The following is a 24,897-nucleotide window of genomic DNA, read 5'->3' as shown; positions in this document are numbered from 1 at the left end:
AAAAGGTATAGGAGACTCTTTGTTAAAGTAAATGGCTGGCCTTCTACATGGTCGGAGAGCTAAGCAGTGCTGGAGCCCAGCCCTGTGCAGCCTGGCTTTCGGGAGATTTCCTGGCAGCATCAAGAAACTTAGTGTACTCTTCCTTTTGCTTCTTTATGTAACAGTGTAGCTGTAGGGAGATGGATCACGCCTAATGATATGAAGAACCTTGGGAGTAACTGGGGGTGGTTATACAGACAGTCACCAGGGAGTGTGATTACAATAAATAAAGTTGGCAGTACAGACAATATTGTTTTAAACAATGATTTTTGAAAACTGCTTGCAGAGGTTCTGTAATATTTCTTTGTACAAGTGGTTGGGAATACCGCAAGTTATTCACAAGCATTTCCAATGAAATTGATCTCTTGCTGTTTCAGCTGTGCTTTATCACCGTTGGGGACAGCTAGACTTGGCCAAGAAACACTATGAGATCTCTCTGCGGCTTGACCCAAAGGCATCAGGAACTAAGGAGAATTATGATCTTCTAAGAAGAAAGCTGGAACAAATGCAAAAGAGAAACGTCTGAGCCTTTTTCCTTCATTTTTTGAGTTTGTGTGTGTGTGCATGAGGCAGATCATGTGCTTACGTTTAACCATTTAAAAGTCTTACGTGTTGTTTATTTTATCATTTTTTTCTATGAAAACAAAGACATGCAAAAAGATCACAGCACCAGCAATATACTCTTGAACGCTTGATGTGGTTTTTGCATTGAAATTGTATTTTTTCAGACAACTCAAACATAAATTCTAAAATTCCAAGGATGAAGTCTTTTTTAATTAAAAAGAAAAAAAAGAAAAAATTTATCTTGAGCAACTTACAGCAGAATTAAACGTGCATTTGGGATGTGAGTCGTGTTGTTGTAAAGACTCATAGTATTAAACATGGATTGTGAACAAGAAGTGACAAACTGACTCCTACAAGTTATATAAATATCTAATGTGTCTGTATATTAGAATTTTTATTTAATGACAAGAAAGAGTAAATTAAGATTTTTTTTTAATCTTTCTTTTTTCCAAACAATGTGCTATGAACATCATTTGTAAGGAAGTATTTATTTGTATTTTTTTTGAATGGGGCAAATAATTGAATGAAAAATGGAAATTTTAGCATCTAGTGTATTCACACTTTTTCCGTAGGAAGAAATTCACTCCTGCAATATTTTTTGGATTCTTCAACTTGTGCTGTTTCATAACATAGGAAATTATGTAGTATCCTACATAAACTGTCACTATTAATAGAAAATTAAAGCCATGCTTTAGGCAAAAGTAGGCAGCCTGATGTCTTTATTTTTGTTACATCCAGTATTAAGAGGGCTACATACCTCTATGTAAGTTGTTTTTTTGTGTTTTTTGACTGGAAAGCAGTTTTCCATTTAGCTTCATGGAACCAGAGTCATTACTATATCCAAAAAATGCAAGAGGTAAATTTTCTCCCAAAAGGAACCGCATTTGGGGAGTTTGTGATATTTTTAAGAATTGGATTATCTTGTTTTATTGGGTCAGAATAATCATGTTCGTTTTGTTTTATTCTCCTATATATGCTGTTGACCTAATGATTTATGCAATCTCTGTCATATGCAGTAAAATTATTACAGAAACCGGTGTACAAGTGTCTTAGTGCCTCCTATTAATCATCTATTAAGATGATTTTCAAGTTATTTGACTCTGTCCTCTTTCCGTTAAAATGAAATCAAAGTGACTGATTCATCCTTTCTAGAATGTGGCTTCTATTTGGTTTTAGGGACCATTTAATAGAATCACACTGTGGAGTCCTCCAGGTTCTAAAATATGGGCTGAGTAGATCCCACATGGAGACGAATTTGATTCTCTACACTCACTTTTTGGGGGGCCGGGGGCAGACCTGCGTGGAGTTGTAAATCAGTAATTGTAACCTACAGTGGTTGAGATACTTCAGAAAAGAAAGTGCGGTGTCTCAAACATTTCAGAAATGGTCCCCAAACAACAGTAACAATTTATAGAGCTCTTATGGGCAGGAGCTGCCTTGTTCTTATTTGTGTTCCTATAGCACTTAGCTTGGCAGATAATAGAGGTACTGTATGCTTGTTGACTTTTTTTTATTTAAGCAAATTTCTCTCTTTGAAACAGTGCTTATCTTTTGAGAATGAAGAAAAAAATATTTCTGGTAAAAGCCCCTTCAGGGTTTTGTTTTGTTTTGTTTTGTTTTCTTTTTGTACTGATACTAAAACTTGAGTGTCAAATCAAGACATGCAAATCTGGGGCTTCCCTGGTGGCGCAGTGGTTGAGAGTCTGCCTGCCGATGCAGGGGACACGGGTTCGTGCCCCGGTCTGGGAAGATCCCACGTGCCGCGGAGCGGCTGGGCCCGTGAGCCGTGGCCGCTGAGCCTGCGCGTCCGGAGCCTGTGCTCCGCAACGGGAGAGGCCACAGCAGTGAGAGGCCCGCGTACCGCAAAAAAAAGAAAAAAAAAAAAAAAAAGACATGCAAATCTGGGACCCCTGCCTACAGAACGAATCCCCTTAGCTTTCACGGCTCCATCTCAGGATTTCCAAAACAGCTGCCCTCTGTCCAGAGAAAACAGTCATTCATTTGACTGATAGTTCAGGGAGTCTTTTATCTCGGCCGACTTTGGAGGTGCGCCATGCTGTTCCTCTTTTCTTCCTTCTTTTTTCCATCTTAAGGCAGCCACCCTGTAATTTATTTCTTGGGTTTCCTTTCTAACAAGACTGAAGTGGAAATCTCTCTCCCAGTTCCCCTCTGATTTGGTATTTTTTTCTAAACTTTGTTTTTGTTGCTAATCACAGTAGGGGATTGGGTTTGGGGTGGGGTGTCAGAACAAACAGGGATTGTTGCCATTTTGGGAAATCTGAGAGTCAGAATCATCCTCCTTCACCTCCCAGATAGCGAACATCACGAAACCCTGGAATGTGGTTTGGGGTTATTTTTTGTTTGTTTATCTGCTACATTTCTTCCCTGTTTAGATGCACTCTTATTACATTTCTTAAAAAATTCCACCCTATAGATGTAACCTACTGTGCCTTCACAGGGCTCTTTGGGGTTCTGATTCTATCACATTTCTTAAGCATGATCTTTATACTTTATTTCAAATTACTGAGTTTAAATATCATACAGAATAGGAGACCAAGCCCCACAGCAAAGCACTGGACGTCTATGTTCACATTCACACCTATCAGCTTGGACTTTTGGGGTGAGAAAACATAGATTTGGGTCTTGGCTCTAGTGCTTTGATGTCATAGGCAGGTCATTTAGTATTGCATAAGTTCCAGTTTCCCATCTGTAAAATGGACATGATAAGACATAAGACCGCCCTCTCAGCAACGAGGTACTTGGCTCAATACTTGCCTCAATAAATGATAGACTAGACTTTTGGAGGAAGGTGTAGATTTTGCAGCAGACAGGTTTGACCTTGAACATTCAACAAATATTAAGTGGCAGACACTGTCCCAGGAACTGGGAATACAGTGATGAGGGAAGTGGACATGGCCCCTGGCCCTCATGCGGCAGACAGTGCAGTGAGAAACAGTAATTGTCAGTCATGTAATTAATAACTGAAGCGGGAGACTGGGTCTAGCCTGAAGAGTCAGGAAAGGGCTCCCTGAGAGGGTGACTTCTGAACTGAGATTGGTTAAGCAGAGAGGAAGATCACTCTAGGCCAGTGGTTCTCACCAGGGGAGATTTTGACCCCCAGGGGACAGTTGGCAATGCCTGCAGATGTTTTTGGCTGTCAAAACTGATGGGGGTGGGAAGATGCTACTGTACACCTTACAAAGCACAGGACAACCCCCCACACAAAAGAATGATCTGGCCCCAAATGCCAGGAGTGCTGATGTTGAGAAAACCTGGACTGCACACAAAGAAGAAACAGCATATGCAAAGGGCCTGTGGTGAGAAAGCTAAAGTACTTGGTGAACAAAGTCCAAGGGAGAGAGGAAGGGGTGCCTGATGGAGTTGGTAAAGGTGACGAGGTCCAGACTATGCCAGGGTTTGCAGACCACGCGGTCTTTATCTTAAACCGTGGGAGGATTCAAAACGAAGGAAATTATCAGATCTATGTTTTGAAAAGACCACTTTGGCTGTTGGTGGGGAAGGAATTGGAGGGAGGCAAAGAAGACGTGAGCAGATCAGTAAAGAGACCATTGCACGTATCCAGGGTAGAGATGAAGGTGGCTTGGTGTAGACAAGAGGCAGTCAAGTTGATGAAATGTGGACAGACCTGAGAAATACATAGGAATCAACTGGTGATGGATAGGAGGTGGGTCGGTAAGGGGATGAGACCCATCGTTTCATCATCCAGATAGATCGGTGCCATTGAGAGGGAGAGGCTGGCTATAAACTAGAGAGGGAATAAGGTCCTTGAGAAGAAAGGAAGGGATGGGACCCAAAATCAAGTGGAATTTGACCCTAGCAAAGAGAAAATAAAGCCCCTGTGTGTTACAAGGTCTAGATGGGGACAGATGTGGACATATTGGTCTTCTCATCTTTGTCCCTAAGGCTTTCCTAAGTGCACTAGTCAGATGCCGTTCTGAAGACTGGATACAGTATGCCTATCACAATTACATAGTTACCAAATAGCCATAGCTGACGAGGGAAAATAGTCTTCTCTATAGACTAATTAAAGCCAATAAATGTTGAAAGAATGGCAATTAGAAAAATCATCCCTTTTTTGTTTGTTTCCAATGAATTAATTGATTCAGGCAAAGATCAGCAGTGAGTAAAATTATTAGATGAAAGATCAGTGAAGAGCTTTTTAGTGGAGGGGACAGAATCTGCGTGATTTTGTCACATGTAGATTTGTGAGGTCACCACAGTCAAGATACAGAACAGTCCCATCCCAAGGATCCCTTGTACTACTTTTATGCTATTACCTTTTTCAAAGTATCGCGTTGGGCATAGACTGTGCGATGGCAGTGTGCTAGCTGCTGGGGGTATGATGAAAAACGATAACAGACGATTCCTGCCGCGCCGAGCTCGCCATCCATGTTATCTCACCCTTGTTGTGTGCCCAGGTTGGACACATGCCGGCGTAGACTCGGGGACTGAGCACTGTTGCCAGCCCCCGTTTCCAGGGGAATCCTGGGGAGTCAGCAGGCCCCCCGCGACTCATTCACATCTTTACATTTGCAGCTATGCCAGGGTCACAGGCTGTGAGGACATTTCTTTCCTTCTCCTGTGTTCAGAGTTCTCCATTAGTTGGTGAATCTCTTTTTTCCTGGAGGCAGTGAAACATCAAATCAAGTTGACTTTTCTGTTTCATAGGAACAGATACTGGTTCAATTGCCTCTACCGTCTCCTTTGGGCCTCATATTTATGGTAAAAACTTCACCAGGCATTCGGCGGAAATAAGTTATATTGAGACATAAACTCCATTGAAGAGTCAACTGTATTGAATAAAGGGGAATCTGGGATGTTCTTGCCATGTTGACCCAAATAGAAGGATCCTAAGTGTTGAGTAACCCTGATTTTCCGTAAAGTGAGACATTTCATGTTACTTGAAATATTCATTAATAAATGCCAAATATGGGCTTCCCTGGTGGTGCAGTGGTTGGGAGTCCGCCCGCCGACGCAGGGGACGCGGGTTCGTGCCCCGGTCCGGGAAGATCCCACGTGCCGCGGAGCGGCTGGGCCCGTGAGCCGTGGCCGCTGAGCCTGCGCGTCGGAGCCTGTGCTCTGCAATGGGAGAGGCCACAGCAGTGAGAGGCCCGCGTACCGCAAAAATAAATAAAATAAAATAAAATAAAATTCTACCAAGAAGATATTAATTTGGCTATGGCCTCTTTTCAGATAATGTTCCTCACAAAATGAAGATGAGAAGCTGGTTTCTAGTTCAAAGGAAGAGAAACAAAGGCCCCGTGTGGGACAGTTTGGTTGGGATGAAGGAGACAAGAAAATACAATGGAGGAGACAGGAGCCGAGAGAACGCTGTCAAATCTTAAGGTTTTTCCCTGGTTCTTCTCTCATATTCCGATCTCTTTGCTTGAAATGTACAGGAAGTACAGTTTATATTGATATTAACATGAGCTGTTTCTGAGCAAGAAGAAGTAAGGAAGAGAGATACTCTTCACCTTCTACTTTGTAGATCGCTGCATGATTTGGAATAATTGTTTTTTTCTAAAGCAAGGAACCCGTGCGACATCACAGAGAAATCCTTCTTCAGGAGAGACACGGATGGGTTCGTAGTAAGGCTGTGATAAGGCGCGTTGGTGGAAAGGAGACTCCCCGTGGGAAACTCAGGTAACCAAATGCAGTCGCTGCCCAGCAGGTGGGCGGGACCCTGGGGGAGCCTGTGTCTCCGGCGTCACGCTGAGTGAACAGCACTCGGGAGGCATCGTTGCTCAGATTGGTGCCCGAACTACATGTGTGCAAGGAAGACTTTTTTTTTTTTTTTTTTTTGGTGGTACGCGGGCCTCTCACTGCTGTGGCCTCTCCCTTTGCGGAGCACAGGCTCTGGACGCGCAGGCGCAGCGGCCATGGCTCACGGGCCCAGCCGCTCTGCGGCACGTGGGATCCTCCCGGACCGGGGCACGAACCCGGGGTGCCCACATTGGCAGGCGGACTCTCAACCACTGTGCCACCAGGTAAGTCCCGCTCCTTTTTTTTTTTTTTTTTGCGATACGCGGGCCTCTCACTGTTGTGGCCTCTCCCGTTGCGGAGCACAGGCTCCGGACGCACAGGCTCAGCGGCCACGGCTCACGGGCCCAGGCGCTCCGCGGCATGTGGGATCTTCCCGGACCGGGGCACGAACCCGTGTCCCCTGCATCCGCAGGCGGATTCTCAACCACTGCGCCACCAGGGAAGCCCAAGGCAGACTCTTTAACGCATGCCTTTAACTCCTCACGAAACTCTGTATGCCGTGTGACTCTCTTGGTGGTCGTCTGGAAATAACTGGCATTTGGGGGGCGTGAAGCTTGAACGTGAAAGGAGAATCTGCATTACACCCAGGTTGCAGCCTCGTTCTTCCTCCATTTACCAGACCTTAGGCAAGTGTAGTGGGTTGGGTAATGTCCCCCTCAAAATTCGTGTCCACCCAGAACTTCAGAATGTGACTGTATTTGGAAATCGGGTCTTACAGATCTAATGAGTTACGGATCTTGAGAGGAAACCATCCTGGATTTCGGGTGGGCCCGAAACCAGGGATGGGTGTTCTCTAAAAAGAGGAGAGGATACATAGAGGCACACAGAGAAAAGGAGGCCATGAGAAGGTGGAGACAGAGATTGGATTGATGCAGCCACAAGCCAAGGAACGCCAGGAGCCACCAGAAGCTCGAAGAGGCAAGGAAGGATCCTCCCCTAGGGCCTTCGAAGGAGGGTGGCCCTGCCAATGCCCTGACTTCAGACCCCTGGCCTCCAGAACAACATTTCTGTTATTAAAGCCACCCAGTTTGTGGCCATGTCTGGGCCCCCTAGGAATCCAGTAGAGCAAGTAACTTAGTCTTTTCTCAGTTCAGAACCTCATCTGTAAAATGGGGGATAATACTACCTTTTTCACAGACTTATTGGAAAGCTTAAATGAGAAAAGGTGTGTAAAGCCCTAGACCCATGCTTGGTACATAATACTATTCAATAAATAATTGAAGGAGGAATAACCCTCACTTTTCTTGAGGTTTTTAATCCTGTAATTAAATGACCCAGAAACAATCTCAGGTTTATATTTTTATCACTTGTGTTCTAAGTCTGATTAGTTCTATCAATACAAGTACTTTAAACCTGTTACACTGTTTATCAAAACTGCCTTGAGTGTCCTGCATTTCTAATCATTTTGTTTTAAAATATGTGGTATTTTTTCAGGGCCAATGAAGCTTTCTGCTTCCTACTTGTGTTTGAGAAAACGTTTTCCCTATAGATTTAAATTGCAGTTTTATCCATCATTTAAAAACAGTTCTGTTTCAGCAGTTCTGTTTCAATGGCATTAATTTTGCTGAATAGACTTGAGATGTGTCTTGAAAATTTTCAAAACTGCTCATTTCTAGAACTTTCTGATAATGTATCTGGATGACAGCTTTTACAGTACTTGGTCTAGGAATCTGCAGGCATCGGCAAGCAAGGTGATAAGGTGGAAAGAACAGAGACCAGGAGTGTGAGATCTACCCTAGGGCCAGCTTCACTGCCATATGTCATCTTTTTAAGCTTCGACAATTCAATTAGATACAAACACTTCCAATCCTGTCATTAGTTACCAGGACCCTAGAATGAGTCACCTAATTACTGCATGCCTCAGTTGCTTCTGACAAAAATAATGGTGGTGGTGGTTGCTTTTGCTGTTAATTTCTCCTCCGTGAAATGAGAGGGTTGGACTAAACCAGTGTTCTTCAAATATCCTTAGATGCTTAACCTTTTTAAAAACACTACATCTTGTACAGACAGAAGTCCACTATAAAAATTTGCAAAGTGACCTTCTTTGGGTGCTTATATAAACCCGCATTAAAAAAAAAAATCTGTTGTGTAATGTAAGAATATTTGGAATTCCAGCACTCTTGTGGAAATAAAGTATTGTGAAGCTTCCTAGTCCTGATATATTCTGGTAAGGTAAAGAGTCCCTCAGACTGACAAAAGTCCAATTCTGCTCTGTCATTCATCAGGCTGACATGGCACAGATTAAGGCAGCTGGGAAGTGAACAGGAAACCACCTTTCTCCCATAGACACACTGAGGTTGTAATGTGTCAAGGAACCCACTTCTAAGGGTGACTGCTGCTTTATTACTCTTGGAGAAACCTTCTGGAAGAGCACAATCAGGAATGTTGCCGTTTGAAATCATCAGGAAGAATGAAACATCCTGCTCCATGTGGAGGGTCCAAGTCACTTTGACATGACAAGCAGCCTCAGTTTCCAACCCCACGTGCAGAACTTCATTGAAAGCATTTCTGGATACACCCGTTCACATCTATCAAAACTTTTAGTCTCTAAGTACATAAGCCCCTGGGTCTGTTCTGCTGTCCGGACCTGATACTGACCATTGGCACACATCCCTCTTTTGCCTTCAGCCTGTAAAAACACTATTACCTTTAAATTCCTCCCCCCCTCCCCCCAAACCTCCTAACTGCATCTTTGTTTGGTGAGGCATCTCAGGGCTCCGTGGGGGTGTGGTCTCCCCCATGGCATGGGGGAGAGCCAATAAATCTGACTTTGTCCAATGATGGTTTTGTACAGGAGATATTTGATTGGGCTAAGACAGGGCACAGTTAATCGTATGACCTCGGTCACGCCATCCAACCTCTTTACCTCATCTGTAAAGTGGTGGAAATTCTCTACCTGGCCTTTATGGTGCAGTGCAGGGGTATATGGATCAAATGGGATCAGGTATGTGAAAGCTGTTCATGGGTAGAACCACACGTACAGCGTTATCCATTGGAACTAGCACTTTGAACAAAGAGGTTCCAAAATAGAATTATTAGTGCAGATGACACACATTTCAGCACATATGACCCAGCTACCTTGTTTTAGCCTTTATGTTAAAGAGCATGAGTTTCAGGTTCAGCTGGATATGGACACTCTTATTTCCTGGCAGCATGTCTTTGAGTGAGTTATTGAACCTCATGGAGCCAATTCATATGTAGACCAGGAATGATAATAGCTGCTTCATACTGTGGTTCAAAGGGTAATGTGAGGAAAGCGTCATCCTGTACCAGGCACATAGGAGCACTCAGTATGTGTTCATTTCCTGCATCGACGGCTCAAGGGAATCAAACCACGTTTCCCCTTGTAATGTCCACATTGCCAGGCACCAGGCAACCATTATTTCCTTTAAAAAGTTGCTGTTTGGAGAGCAGGACCAAATAACTTGATTCTGGCTTTAAGCAGAACAATGGCAGCAATGTTACAGGGTTAGAGATTGGTTCGTGGCCTCTTTGCAACGTAATTAGCCTCCCCCATGGTGGATGGCATGTCTGGTTGGTCAGATTACTTTCTTCTGGGATTTCTTTCAGTTATCCTCCTATTTGTGATAAGGGATTTATTCACCAAAACAATCTCATATAGTGCTTTACTCTGGTCTTTGCTTATTATTCCAAAAATTACAGAAGGTAGGCAAGAAGAGTGTAAACCATCTGGACCGCAATTGCTTGGAAAATTCCGTCGCCTTTTTAGACAAGATATTGCCTATCTTTTGTGGAGAAAAGGTCAATGCCTGATTTTAAAATATCTGACAGCAGCGCACATCATCTTTGAAACAATAATTCCAGAAATACCAGGATTGCATTTAACATGAATGAACTTAGTTTCATGAGGTTGGTTTTCTCCTCTCATTTATTTCTTTGCCATGGAAATGGTTTAGCAATGAGACCTGTTGTACTAAGTAAAATAACTCAACAGAATGACGAGGAAAAAACAACTCTGCCACTTTCAAATTTAACAACAAATTTTTAGAACCTGGTTTAGAAAATGGAAGCAAGGAATCCCATTATTTGCAGAATTTTTTTATTCTACTTTGTTACATACAAATTTTCTAAATTATCCTGATTAATGGATCCTATGTTGACTTTTTGTCAAGTTCATATTGATTTACCTAGGGGAAATGATCAAAAAATAAAGTTCAATGAAATAAATATTATTGAATACCTACTCTGGGTACCATGGTGGGAAGTACTGGAAACACCCAAAGGAGACAGGTCTGACCTCATGGAACTCAGTCCAGGAGGGAGGCAGTCATAAATCAACTATCACAGAAGGAAGAGGCAGGGATTATAATGGTGGCTGGAGCAAAAGACTATGGAGCAGCGTAGACAAACTTTTTCTGTAAAAGGGCAGAGAGAAAATATTTTAGGCTTTGCGGGCCACCGTGTCGGGCCACCTTGTCTCAGTGGCGGCTACTCAGCTGTGCTGCTATCACAAAAAAGCAGCCATAGAGGGACTTCCCTGGTGGCGCAGTGGTTAAGAATCTGCCTGCCAACACAGGGCACACGGGTTTGGGCCCTGGTTCGGGAAGATCCCACATGCCGCAGAGCAACTAAGCCCATGTGCCACAACTACTGAGCCTGCGCTCTAGAGCCTGCGAGCCACAACTACTGAGCCTGCACTCTAGAGCCCGCGAGCCACAACTGCTGAGCCCGCGTGCCTAGAGCCTGTGCCTCGCAACAAGAGAAGCCATGGCAGTGAGAAGCCTATGCACCGCGACGAAGAGTAGCCCGCGCTCACCGCAATTAGAGAAAGCCTGCGTGCGGCAATGAAGACCCAACACAACCCAAAATAAGTTAATTAATTACTTTTTAAAAAGAAAAGGTTGTCGTTTATTTTTTTAAAAAGCCATAGACAACCCATAAATGAGTCAGCATGACTGTATTTTCACTAAAACTTTATAGACACTGAAATCTGAATCTCATATAATTTTCATGTGTCATGAAGTTTTATTTCTTCTTTGGATTTTTTTCAAGCACTTAAAGATGTAAAACTCATTCTTAGCTTACAAAAACAAGTGGTGGGCTGGATTTAGTTTGCAGGTTATTTAGGGCCAAAGATGATTATTTGTAATAATATACTAGAATAATTTGATAATATTTCAGTAGATTTTATAGTGTTATCCAGTTAGACTTGAAGCTCTGTATATAGCACCCTGGTTCTGTTGCTTATTTCACATTATAAGCATCTTTTCAAGAGATGCAGAAGACATTTCCCTATCTATTGTGTAGTCCTTGCAATTCTGGAGACATGTGGGAGGGGTAACAAGGAGATGAGGTTGACTTTTTTTGCATAATACGAAGTAGCAGTGCATTCAGTCAAATATAAATTAGGCATCTAACACCAAAGTCTAGAAAACAGAGCTTGGCAATTACCTGCTGGTATTTAGAAAGCAGAAATGGCCAAACTGGATAATTCCACTGAAAGACAATTTGTTAGTCTAAATCCTTTGAGTTGATAAAGGAAATGTTTGTGCCCGAGCTTTGAACTCAGGCATAGCATTTTGCCAGCTGCTTGACCTTGAGCCTGGAGGGTATGGGAGACTGTGGACTGCAGAGCAACAGACCAGAAAAACAGCTGATGGTGGGCTGAAACCTTTTCGGTGAGGGACTCACCTATACCATTTGCATGCAACTGACAGCCTCCATGAGTCAACTCAGTTCCTAAAACCCACCAGAGTAGTTGGCTTGCTAAGGCCTCCTGTGTAACCCACCAAACCTAAACTGAAGCCAAGACTTATCTACACTGACCAATCAGTTTCCTTGAGAAACTGTGACTTTTTTTCTAACACAGTGTTGTAGGTCAATTACACTTCAAAAACAAACAGAAGAACATACAAACAAACAGTGAAATATGGATCAGATTTGTAGTTACCGGGGGTGGAAGGTGGGGCGATTGGATGAAAGCAGTTAAAAGGTACTGCAAACTTCAGGTTGTAAGATAAGTACTAGGGATGTAATGGACAACGTGATAAATATAATTAACACTGCTGTATGCAATGTATGAAAGCTGTTAAGAAAGTAAATTCTAAGAGTTCTCATCACACACAAATTTTTTTTCTATTTAATTGTATCTATATAAGATGATGGATGTTCACTAACCTTATTGTGATAATCATTTCGTGATATATATGTCAAATCATTATGCTGTACACCTTAAACTTATACAGCACTCTAAGTCCATTATATCTCAATAAAACTGGGAAAAAATAAATTACCATTATAAAAAAAAAAGTACTTGTTAAAGTGTATTTCTTTCACTGGGCCCACCCCCCAGAGTTGCTTATTCAGAAGGTCTGGGGTATGGCCTGTGAGTTCGCATTTCTAAATTTCCAGGTGCTGCTAATGCAGCCCATCTGGGACCACATTTTGAAAATTACTACTTTATTTGTCTGTGGGTTATTTTTTGACAGTTAAACTGAAGATCTCCTCCCACAGAGCCTAATCTATGTTGGATCAGATTCTCCCAGCCTTATCTGGCACTAAATGCATTTTAACCCTCACTTTGTTACCATCTTTAATTTTCCTTTATTGGAAGAATTATTTATTCATGTATTTTCCTCACACTTTCTTTTGCTGACATGATCTTCCTCCCTCAAAGAAAAAGAATAAATAAATAAAATGGAACCATTCTGCCTTTTGAAAAAAAATTAAGATGCTACTGCTACTCTTTAAAAATAGTATGTTAGAGGGTTCCCCGGGTTCCCCTGGTGGCGCAGTGGTTGGGAGTCCGCCTGCCGACGCAGGGGACGCGGGTTCGTGCCCCGGTCCGGGAAGATCCCACATGCCGCGGAGCGCTGGGCCCGTGAGCCATGGCCGCTGAGCCTGCGCGTCAGAGCCTGTGCTCTGCAATGGGAGAGGCCACGACAGTGAGAAGCCCGCGTACCGAAAAAAAAAAAAAAAAAAAAAAAAAAAAAGTATGTTAGAAATATACACAAGATTTTTAATAAATTTAAATTTAATCATGAGCTTCCCCAAACAAGAAAGAACTCTGTGAAAATTATGGAAATGTCTGAATAGAAACCAGGTTGTAAAAACCGCGTGGGTCCAGCCCACATACCTGAGAAAGTGGAAAGGCGGACAGTGAGTAAGGGGGATTATTGCTACTCCAACGACTAGTACCTGTGGTGGGGAGGAGCTGAAGGGGCCCCTTCTCTCTCTCTCTCTGCCATTCTTCTCATCTGGGTCCCCAAAGTAGCATTGCTTAAGCCCAGAATGAACACAGTCTCTAGAAAAAATTCTCCTTCAGCTTTTAGCCTTCACTCCTCTAATTTCTGGGGCTCAAATTCAGTCCTAGGATCCAGGAACAGATGGTAAGTAATTACTTCCATCGTCCCCTACAACCACAGTTTTAACTGAAAATGGAGAATTGGTCAATAAGTGGCAGTATCAAGACCATATGATTATCTGTATCCAGTATGGTATCAGCGCTGAGAGTGGACGCTGGAGTGTGAGGCCCCGGTCATCACCGTGTGCATCTGCCCTACAGGATGCATCCCCAGGTGGTGGCTCATTTCTAAGCATGGGAGTGTGTGTGTGTGTATATCTGACGCGGTGTGTCCCCACGTGTATCGGGGTCCAACATGGACTCAGGCTGACCCTGGACGCCCCGGTGGGACGCGTTAGAGCGTGTGCGCCCGTCTGGCTCCCGGCGCGTGCCCAGGTGTGCGCGCAGCCCGCGCAGGCAGGTACACGGTCCCTCCTCCAGGGGGCGCCGCCGGGGGCGGCCTCCCGGGGCGGCCGCGCCAGCCTCGGCCAGGATTTCCGCTCCGCCACCCGGGCCCGCTCTACCCGACGGCGCCGCGCTCAGAGGAAGGTGAGGCGCTGGGCTCGGGCCGAGCCGGGGCCCGTGTCCCCGCCCCCGCCGCGAGGGTGCCCTAGAGCCCCCGTGGACTCGGGGTGTTGCTGCCGGCGCGTCGCGCCAGGGCGGAGTCCGGGGCCCGCGTGAGTCGGGGAGGGAGGGTGGGGGATGGAGCGGGGAGGGACGGCGGGGGGGCCGAGGGGCGGGGGCAGAGCCTGGGCAGTGAAGGGACGCGGGCGCCTGCGGGACCAGCTGGAAGGGAGGGGACACGGGGCCGCTGCGCGCGTCCACACGTTGCTCCGCGCAGCGCGAGGCGGACGCCACCGCCAGAACGACGGGGGGCAGGAGGAGTTGGGAACTGCCTGCAGGTGTGCACGCTGCCCCTTCCCAGTAAGGAAGAAGCCATGACCATTTAGAAGGTAGTTTTAAAAGGATCTCGCAGTATAATGAGGCTGACGCTTTAAAGGAATTCAGTTTTTAACTGGAGATTGTTGTTTGCGAGGAGACCAGAAGCTGCAAAAGAAAAAAAAAACAAAGAACTTCTGGCGTTTGTCAGTTTCTGAGTTCAGGTTTCTTTGGAGCCGTTAGTGACACAGCTGAGTTTTTGGAGAAATTTCTTTTACTGCCTTGATTATGAACTATGGTTATTGAGCTTTCACTCTGTTGGCCAAAGAGAGCACCGCAGTTGCACTGGAAGCCCTAAATAGGTGCACGGTTTTTTGAACACACCTTTCTGACTCCAGGCTGACTGTTAATATTGAAAAGAAAATGAGACTTGTGCCCACGTCTTCTCAAAGCAGGTTATTAATTTTGCTTAATGTCCCAGGGAGAAATCCGCTATTAAAAACTAAATTGTCTCTAAGGGTGTAGAGAAAAGGGAACCCTCTTGCACTTTTGGTGCGAATGTAAATTGATACAGCCACTATGGAGAACAGTATGGAGGTTCCTTAAAAAACTACGAATAGAACTACCATACGACCCAGCAGTCCCACTACTGGGCATATACCCTGAGAAAACCATAATTCAAAAAGAGTCATGTACCAAAATGTTCATTGCAGCACTATTTACAATAGCCAGGACATGGAAGCAACCTAAGTGTCCATCAGCAGATGAATGAAGAAGATGTGGCACATATATACAATGGAATATTACTCAGCCATAAAAAGAAATGAAATTGAGTTATTTGTGGTGAGGTGGATGGACCTAGAGGTTGTCATACAGAGTGAAGTAAGTCAGAAAGAAAAACAAATACCGTATGCTAACACATATGTATGGAATCAAAAAAAAAAAAAAAGATTCTGAAGAACCTAGGGGCAGGACAGGAATAAAGACGCAGATGTAGAGAATGGACTTGAGGACACGGGGAGGGGGGAAAGGTAAGCTGGGACGAAGTGAGAGTGGCATGGACTTACATATGCTACCAAACGTAAAACAGATAGCTAGTGGGAAGCAGCCGCATAGCACAGGGAGATCAGCTCGGAGCTTTGTGACCACCTAGAGGGGTGGGATAGGGAGGGTGGGAGGGAGATGCAAGAGGGAGGAGGTATGGGGATATATGTATATGTATAGCTGATTCATTTTGTTACACAGCAGAAACTAACACCATTGTAAAGTAATTACATGCCAATAAAGATAAAAAATCCCCCAAAACTGGAGGGTCTCTAAATCAGTTGGATTGACCAATATAAAAAGTAGGTCTTTATTTATTTATGGCGGTGTTGGTTCTTCCTTGCTGCACGCCTGCTTTCTCTGGTTGTGGCGAGCAGGCTTCTCATTGCGGTGGCTTCTCTTGTTGCGGAGCATGGGCTCTAGAGCGCAGGCTCAGTAGTTGTGGCGCACGGGCTTAGTTGCTCCGCGGCATGTGGGATCCTCCCAGACCAGGGCTCGAACCCATGTCCCTTGCATTGGCAGGTGGATTCTTAACCACTGCGGCACCAGGGAAGCCCAAGAGTAGGTCTTACACACACGTGTTTCTGTACTTTTTCCTGTAATTGAAGACATTCTCCCTGGTCTCACTCAATTAATTGAAATGCTAATATGGAAAAAGCCCCCACAGGTTGTCCGCATTTTCCCAAAATGCCTTGTTTTCCTGAACTGACTCCCAGGAGCCGCCAGAAGTTCCTGAATAAGCAGACTGCCCGGGTAGAGAGCATTTGTATTTCAAACGCTGAGTTTGCAAAGGTAAATTAATTTCTAACTGGTGGACCTTTGTACAGAAGTGTTTTGGATTAGCTGACCTCGAAAACAAGGGTGCTGACGATTAGCACTAGTCCTAGAGAAGGTGGTTATTCACGCTGGCCTTCGGTAGCCGGCAGCAGGAAGTACATAGAATAGAGCAGGGATAGAAACCAGTACTGTTTAAGTTTTTAAATTACCTGTTCATTTCCCTCTTATTTTATGTAGTCAGATCTCTTGAACGTTCTAATCTGGGTCAGCTCTTCCAAGTGGAGTCATTGAAGGGCTTTGTACCCCCAGTCAGCCGGGCCTTTCCGTGGGGGTAGGGCAACCCCTGCAGGCCGGCGTAGAGGTGAGTGCTGCAGTGTTTGCAGACGGACTGGTCCCAAGGAAGGTGATAACAGGAGGACAGGATTCAAGTGATCTTAGCAGTCTTTTCTAGAACCTTCTCCATCCAGAGGTAAACCTTAGAGATTTTGTTAAGAGAGTGTTGGTTAAACAGGGCCAGCATCTTGTTTAACAGGAATTTGGTCTTTAATTGAAGGTCTCTCTGGTCAATGAAACTGCTCAGGGCAAGTCAGCCTTGCCTCGGTTGGATCTGAGAGCTGTGTAGGCAGAGCTTACACTGTGAAAGGTGTATTATTAGTGCCCCCCACCACAGTGGGTTTACAGAGAAGACCAAGTTACTAGAAGTCTCTGGGTTTGTATGGCATCATGAGGTCATAGACATGGTCAACAGCTAAAATGTTAAGGAGTAGGAAGCATAATAAATGCCCAGCGGCAACTGGAGCCGCAGGACTTGGGGAGGTCACGTTTGGGCTTTACCTTGGGGCCAGAGGAGAGCTTTTATAGCCAGAGGAGTGGAATGGGGGTGGGCGTTCCTGGTGGTGGATGCCTGGACCAAGATAAGAAGCTTAAAAGGTAGCCGTTGTGAGAGAGATGGGCGAAACTCTGTAAGGAGGGTGGGAGGCCTGCCTAGAGAGAAAGGCTGTCTGGAGATAAATTCTACTTTTTCATCAAAGCTCTGATTTCCCCCCCTTTTTATTAAAGCAAATATAAAAGTAAAGGGAATAGTATAATGAACTTCCATATATCCATCAAATAGATTTAACGTTTGGTTAAAACGATTTCTCTTTTTGGCCATACCTGCTTTATCTTCTTGTTGAAGCAGTTTAAATTGCAGATAACAATATTCACCCCTAAGCTGTGTGGTGTGCACCTCCAGAAAAGGGCATTTTCTTGTATAAGCATAATACCATTGTCACCTCCTAATCAAATTGACAGTAATTCCTTAATGTTTTCTAAAACCCAGTCCACAAATTTCCTTGATTGCCTCAGAAATGCACTTTTACTGTTGTTTTGTGTGAATCAGAACTGGCCACACGTGGTGTTTTGTTGAGTATCTGTTGTCTCTTAATCCAGGACAGGGGGGTGGCAAACTTAATGAAAAGGGCCAGTTACTAACTCTTAAGGCTTTTCAGGCCACGTGGGCTCCATTGCAGCTACTCAGCTGTGTTGCCCAACAGAAGCAGCCATGGGTGATACGAACGTGAAAGAGCATGGCTGTGTTCCAATAAAATTTTGTTTTCAGAGTTTTTTGTTTTAAACTCTACCAGCAGGCAGCAGTTATCTGAGGGCCAAAGTTTGCTGACCCTGGTCTAGAGCAGTCCTGTGGGCTTCTTTAATGCCAGTGATTTACTGGTATTGCCCGGTTGGCTATGGGTGGCTTGCATTCTGGATTTATTCAGCTTTCTGTATAGTGTGGTTTAGCTTGTTCCTCTGTCCCCTGTATCTCCTGTAAACTGGAAGGTAGATCTAAAGGCTTAATTAGAGTCAGAGTCACCATTCATGGCAAGTATACTTCAGATGTGGTTTGGTGGTTCGAATTTTTTTTTTTTTTTTAATGAATTTATGGCTTCAAAAGACTCGGAAACCCCCATTCAGGAAGCTCCATATTCCTAAAGTAAGCTTTGCGTGATGGCAAAGCTTACTTTTTTTTCCGTTCTCCTTTTCCTTACTTGAAGGAGAGGACGTAGCTGCTGTTTCTCAAAAAGTCCAGAACTTTGAACCCCTCTGCTAGGCCAGTGTGAGCTTACTGCTCTTCTAGGCATCCTGCGGCCCCTCGGGCTGGTGGATCACGTTTTTTGCATTGAATGGCAGTTCCTTCCATGGCCCACCCCCAAGGTCTGAGACGCCATCCAAGGGGCTGGGTGAAGTGCTTTTGTCTTTTAAGCCCCTCGTCTCTTAAACGCTCAGCTTTCTTCACTCCCCTTCCTCTTCATCTCACCCCCGGCAGGACTGAGAACTGGATCCTTGTCCATGGGCTTCTGGTCACGGTGTGAGGCGGGGCGGCTTCTGGTGTCCTGCTCAGAAGGCTTCTGAGGTCAAACGCTTTTGAGACGCAGACTCACTGTGATGTGGGATCCCAGGGCAACGCAGTTTTGAAGAAACAAGCTTACAGGTGAGCATTGTTTTTTCCTTTGTTCTGGAGTGTTTGCTGTTCCTAAACTGTAGAGCACCAGAGGAGGAAGTATGTTGATAAGAGTGTCAGTTGGAAGTCCTGTCTTTTTGTCTTTTAGGAATAGTAGGGAAACTGTTCTTCCCTGAACACGTTTTTCCAGATAATGTGCCTTTGGTCTTTTTCTTACTGATTTGTAAGAGTTCTTTATACATTGAGGGTGCTAATCTTTTGTCATATATGTTACAACTACTTCCCCATTTTTTTTTTTTTTTTTTTACTTTGTTTACAGTACTTACTCTGCAGAAACATTTAATTTTAACATAGGGAAAAAAATGTCAATCTCCCCTTTACAGATTTCTTGTTTTGTGTTTTGCTTAGAAAGACCTGCCCATTTCAAGATCTTTTTTTAAAAGTCTGTGTTAACACAGATAAATGATGAAAACTAGGAACATGTGACTCTGAAAAAGAAAAATACTGAAGGGGGCTCTTTCTACCAAAGAGTATAATATTTTGGCTTTAAAATGGGCCCTACATTGATAGGTCTTGAAGTTGGGAGATGGTTATTTGGGGGAATCATTATTTCTGTATATATTTGACTTCCAAAGTAAAAAAGTTTTCTGAAAAAAAAGAATAGTAGGCGGAAAAGCCATTTTGTCCCATCCATTCATATTCAGCAACTATTATCTACTGTGTGCTGAGTACTGGGAGTATTTTGTTAATAAGGGCACAGATCTCGGAACTTACGTTTCTCACATAAGAGGCAGATGTTAAATGTTGTGGCTGCGGACACCAACTCCTGTGTCAGACTGCCTGGCTTCAAAACCTGGCTCTGCCACATACTGGCTGGGTGATTTTGAACTTTGTAATTTAAAACACGCGGGATAGTAATCGTGTCTACCTGATAGGGTTTTGGGGAGGCTTGAATGGGAAAACGCACGAAACTTCCTTTGCGTCGTCCTTAGCATTTTGTAAATGCTCAAGTGTGAGCTCTGAGGAAGAGAATACAGTAACTTCAGTCAAGCCAGGACCACGGGGGAGGAGCAGGTGCTGAGAGATTTATGGAGTGGGGTCATGACCTCGCCTGGGCTGCTTGAGTAGGGTTGGGGGAACTTTTCAGAGGAGCAGACTTTCAAGTGGAGATGTGAGACATGGAAAACATGTCTTTTAATCACAAGTGCCCTCCTTTGTGGCGAAATGAGGAGGGCAAGGTGACAGCAGAGAAAGGGCCCAGGCGAGGGCTTGGCGACCGGAGGAAGCAGGTTTGACTTGGTCTTAGTTTCCTGGTGCTGCCAGAGCAAGTGCCACCAACTCCATGGCTTGAAACCACCCAGATTGATTGCCCTGTTCTTCAGGCCAGGAGCCCAGCTGGGTGTCATTGGGCTGAAATCAGGGGCTGTGTCCCCTCCTGGAGGCTCTAGAGGAGAATGTGTTTTCTCGACTCTGCATCTCCCACTTGAGAGGGAGCACTGCTGCGTCCCTCGGACACCCCGCCCCGCCCCCCGCCCACAGTCACCAGCACCCAGCCAGGAAGGCGGCTGGGTAGCTCTGCTGTTGGAACTGCTCTATATGGTTACAGGAGTCAATCAACTGTAAAACTCATAGAGGCTTCCGTGGTGGCGCAGTGGTTGAGAGTCCGCCTGTTGATGCAGAGGACGCGGGTTCGTGCCCCGGTCCGAGAAGATCCCACATGCCGCGGAGCGGCTGGGCCCGTGAGCCGTGGCCGCTGAGCCTGTGTGTCCGGAGCCTGTGCTCCGAGACGGGAGAGGCCGCGGCAGTGAGAGGCCCGCGTACCGCAAAAAAAAAAAAAACCCAAAACTCATAGAATTATACAACAAAAAAGGTCATTTTACTTTATTTATTTATTTGCGGTACGCGGGCCTCACCGCTGTGGCCTCTCCCGTTGCGGAGCACAGGCTCCGGACACACAGGCTCAGCGGCCACGGCTCACGGGCCCAGCCGCTCCGCGGCATGTGGGATATTCTCGGACCGGGGCACGAACCCGCGTCTTCTGCATCAACAGGCGGGCTCCCAACCACTGCGCCACCAGGGAAGCCCTCACAGCTTTTATGAGGCTTTTATAATCTGCATCTAACTTTACAGAAAAACCAAATCAAGGGAGAAAGAGTAATTCAAAGCAGTTGTGATTCTTCTCAAAAATAAGGGCTTAAAGAATGCTTTTCAAAACTCATTTAATGCTCATAAATTATTAAGACCATCATGAGATGTAGAAATATTAATAATTTTTCATTAATTTATCTGCTGTATCCTAAGTGCAGACGACAATGTCAGGAAGGGGTAATTAACGCTCAAATATTTTAAATAAATTGAATAAGTTACTGAATTAAATTTATTTTATATATCTTATAAATATTTCTTGTTTTCTGGTGATGTTCTACATTTAAATATGTTAAATATTCTATATTGGAAAATAAGTAAATTAAAACCAGATTATTTTATATAGATAAGGTCTTTCTTGAATCTTACCAGCTGACACATCATAGTTGGCAGAGGATTACAGAATCGTGTCTGGGTACATGATCCATTTTGCGGTGATCCATTGTATCACCACGTACATACGTATCTTGTGCGTGTCTCCTTCCTGTTTTACCGTTAGTGCATTGATTGCTCTTCCCGTCAGTTTTACGCTGGATTACATTGATGGGTGGATAGTTAATGACACGAGAGCACATGGACATAAGCAGAGAGTAATTTCTTTGAATGCCTTTTAGCTGTGGTGAACAGTATTGTAGTTTAAAAATGGACTGCTTCCATATGTCTGAGGCAGTAGAAAATTTTTGCATTTCAATCCCTTTTTCCTTACTAAAGCATGTCGAGCTCAAGGAAGAAAACCATTTGAAATTTGTGAAATAAAGCTCATACATCTCCCCTTGGATGATTTAGGGACCATGGTCACTGGTCCCTGTTGCTTGGAAGTGTGGAGTTGTGACTCCTGGACTAATTGCCAGTATGTCCCTGCTTTCGTCTCCTCACCGCTAGCATTAGGTGAAACTGTGAAGTCTCAGCGTGGACAAGGCCATTGCTGAGGGAGGGCCTGTCTTTAAATTCAAGTCTCGCCCATTAGCTGCTGTGGTTTGAGCTTCCAGTGGGTAGTATTACCGTTTAAAAAGAGTGGACATTACTGTCATCTAATTGGAAGAATGGTGTCCATATAGGTTTTGCTTTGTGACTAGAACCTCTCTGCTTTTGCTTCTGAAAAGTTGCTGGAGGGTTAGACCTATTGACAGACCTTCCCTTGTGACATAGGGCATCAGAAAGAAAAGCCGAGCCTGACAGAGGAAGGGAGATTGAGGACAGGTGGCCAGATGGGCTTGAGGTTGCTGTGGTCTAAAGCCTTGGAGGCCAAATACTAGGAAAATTCGGTTCAAAATGTAAACAAAAGGCATGGGTTTCTGTGGTTAAGTCATTTTTGGTTAAAAACTAGCATATGGGGACTTCCCTGGTGGCACAGTGGTTAAGAATCCGCCTGCCAATGCAGGGGATGCGAGTTTGATCCCTGGTCCGGGAAGATCCCACACGTTGCGGAGCACCTAAGCCCGTGCGCCACAACTACGGACCCCGTGCACCGGAACTATTGAACCCCGTGCGCCTAGAGCCCGTGCTCTGCAACAAGAGAAGCCACGGCAATGAGAAGCCCACGCACTGCAATGAAGAGTAGCCCCTGCTCCCCACAACTAGAGAAAGCCCGTGCACAGCAACGAAGACCCAACGTAGCCAACGCCCCCCCCCAAAAAAAAAACCTAATATGAATTGACCCTTACATCAATTAGGATTGGAGTAAGTCAAAAATACTGAAGGATTAGTATTAGGATGTTTCCTCCATTGGACCCAAGTCTTTGTTTTAAGAGTTGTTATGGATGTTCTTTAAATTTGATGCTTGTTGACATTCATTAAGTCTTAGGTATTTTTTTTTGGAGGAGGGTTGGAGGAAGGCATAATGGAAATGTATTGGGGCTTTAAGTCCAGGGTTTGGAACACCAGGCTAATACACCTGCTGCCCCCTGGTGGCAGCGTGTTAAATAGTGCAGTTCAGAGGCAAGGAATTCCGGCGAGCTAAAGTCGTACTGTATGGATAGAAGCGGATGGTAGAGGGAGAGCCAGGAGACGATTTCTCTTTCCAGCTCTTCTCATAATTTCTACCTGTAGTTATGGTCTTAGGCAAATAATTTAGTTCGGCTAAGTCTAGATTTCACTTTATTCTACTTTAAAAAGTAATTTCTGAAGTTTCTTCCTATTTTAACATCTTAAAATTCTCCAAATAATGTTTAGTGAAAGATATCAAATTCTACTTTTTCCTTTACCAGCTGAATTTTTAAAAATCCGAGATATTCATTCAAGAAAGCGGACTCCAGAGCGACTCCTGAATACGGATTTGGCTCTGGACTGAAGGCTGCATGGATCTCACTGCAGCACAGTCCATAATGAATCAGCAGGATGGCCCTGTGTTATTGTGAGCGCCTACAAGGTGCATCATTTAATAATTAATTTTCTTATATTTAATAGTGGTTAAAAAAACCATAAAATTTACCATCATTTTCAGTGTACAGTTCAGTAGTGTTAAGTATAGTCACATTGTTGTACAGCGGATCTCCAGAACTATTTCGTCCTGCAAAACTGCAACTCTGTACCCACTAAATGACAGCTCCACACTCCTTTCTCTCTGCAGCCCTCGGCAACCATCATTCGTCTTTGTCTCTATGTATTTGATGACTCTGGGTGCCTGGTGTAGGTGGAATCACACAGTATTTGTCGTTTTGTGACTCGCTTATTTCACTCAGTATAATGTCCTCAAGGTTCATCCGTGTTGTAGCATGTGCCAGGAGTCCTTTCCTTTTTAAAGCTGAATGTCGTATGTAGAGACCACATTTTGTTTATTTGTTCATCTGTTGATGGACACTTGGGTGGCTTCCACTTCTTAGCTATTATAATATTATTATAATTATTTTTATAATTATATATTATATTACTAATGCAGAGAGGGTTTATTTATACAATTTCTTTTCTGTGTATAAAAGGTCAAACTTCATTATAAAGAACACCATTCAACCGCGCTAGATAACTAGGATATGGCTTTTTGTATGTATAAGTTAAAAAGGAACTAACGTCTGTTGGACACAAGCTCTGTGCCAGGCACTTATATATCTGTGATACATTCTGTTGTTTAGTCCTTATAATAATTCTGTAATTTACCCTCTCTCAGAAGGGGACCAATACTTACTAAAATCACCACGTGCCAGAATTTTGATATACATTATATAATATAATCCTCATACATCAGTCCTTGAGGTGGGCATTATTATCCCCTTTTTAAAAAAAATTTATTTATTTAGTTGTACCGGGTCTTAGTTCCAGCAGGTGGGCTCCTTAGTTGTGGCTCCAGGTCTCCTTAATTGCAGCAGGCCAGCTCCTTAGTTGCGGCTTGTGGGCTCCTTAATTGCGGCATGCAAGCTCTCAGTTGCAGCATGAATGTGGGATCTAGTTCCCTGACCGGGGATTGAACACGGGCCCCCTGCATTGGGAGCGCGGAGTCTTATCCACTGCGCCACCAGGGAGGTCCCTATCCCCATTTTTTAGGTGACGTTAACTGAGGTCCGGAGGGATGAAGCACCTTGAACAAGGTTACACCACTAAAGGCAGCAGGGTTTCACCTGACTTGGAAGTGAAACATGTCCAGTTCGAAAGCATGTGTCCTTCAGCCTGCACCCCGCTCGCCCGCTGCCCGGAGTAACACCTACACCTGTGATCCGAAGGATGTGGGAACAGTATCGAGAAACTACAGTGCTGTCCTAATTTATAAGTAGAGAAACTTCTGTAGTGTCTTCCTGTTAAATAAACAGCCCTTTGGGTTTTCCTTGCAGAGATTCAGATGAATCTGAATCTGAAACACAACAAGCCTGGCCTCCTGGCTGATTTCGCAGTCTGCCTAGAACTTGCAAAAGGGTGGTTCTCCTGTCCAGTCCGCCCGTTCCTGAGGTGGTTTTTCGCTTTCTCCCTTTGGCTTGGCGGCCGGGACCGTTCC

At 44.4% G+C, this 24,897-nt stretch overlaps 1 protein-coding gene and 1 non-coding gene across 5 annotated transcripts in view; both read left to right on the top strand.

Moving 5' to 3' along the window:
* Positions 1 to 1,740, top strand: part of TMTC4 (transmembrane O-mannosyltransferase targeting cadherins 4) — a 51,967-nt gene extending 50,227 nt beyond the window's left edge. For all 4 annotated transcript variants that reach the window (XM_059041668.2, XM_067016149.1, XM_067016150.1 and 1 more), the window contains one exon: positions 417 to 1,740. In XM_059041668.2, the coding sequence (XP_058897651.1) occupies positions 417 to 565 (149 nt within the window). In that variant the 3' untranslated portion in view covers positions 566 to 1,740. The remainder of the gene's footprint in view (positions 1 to 416) is intronic.
* A 12,405-nt stretch (positions 1,741 to 14,145) lies between these two features.
* The window catches only part of LOC131743361 (uncharacterized), an 88,318-nt gene continuing 77,566 nt past the window's right edge, over positions 14,146 to 24,897 (top strand). Inside the window, exons 1-2 of the transcript XR_010837236.1 lie at positions 14,146 to 14,367; positions 18,696 to 18,860. This is a non-coding gene — a transcript (uncharacterized protein). The remainder of the gene's footprint in view (positions 14,368 to 18,695; positions 18,861 to 24,897) is intronic.

Source organism: Kogia breviceps, chromosome 16 (assembly GCF_026419965.1).
Source record: "Kogia breviceps isolate mKogBre1 chromosome 16, mKogBre1 haplotype 1, whole genome shotgun sequence".
Lineage (NCBI taxonomy): Eukaryota > Metazoa > Chordata > Mammalia > Artiodactyla > Physeteridae > Kogia > Kogia breviceps.
This window is presented reverse-complemented; position numbering and strand designations above follow the sequence as displayed.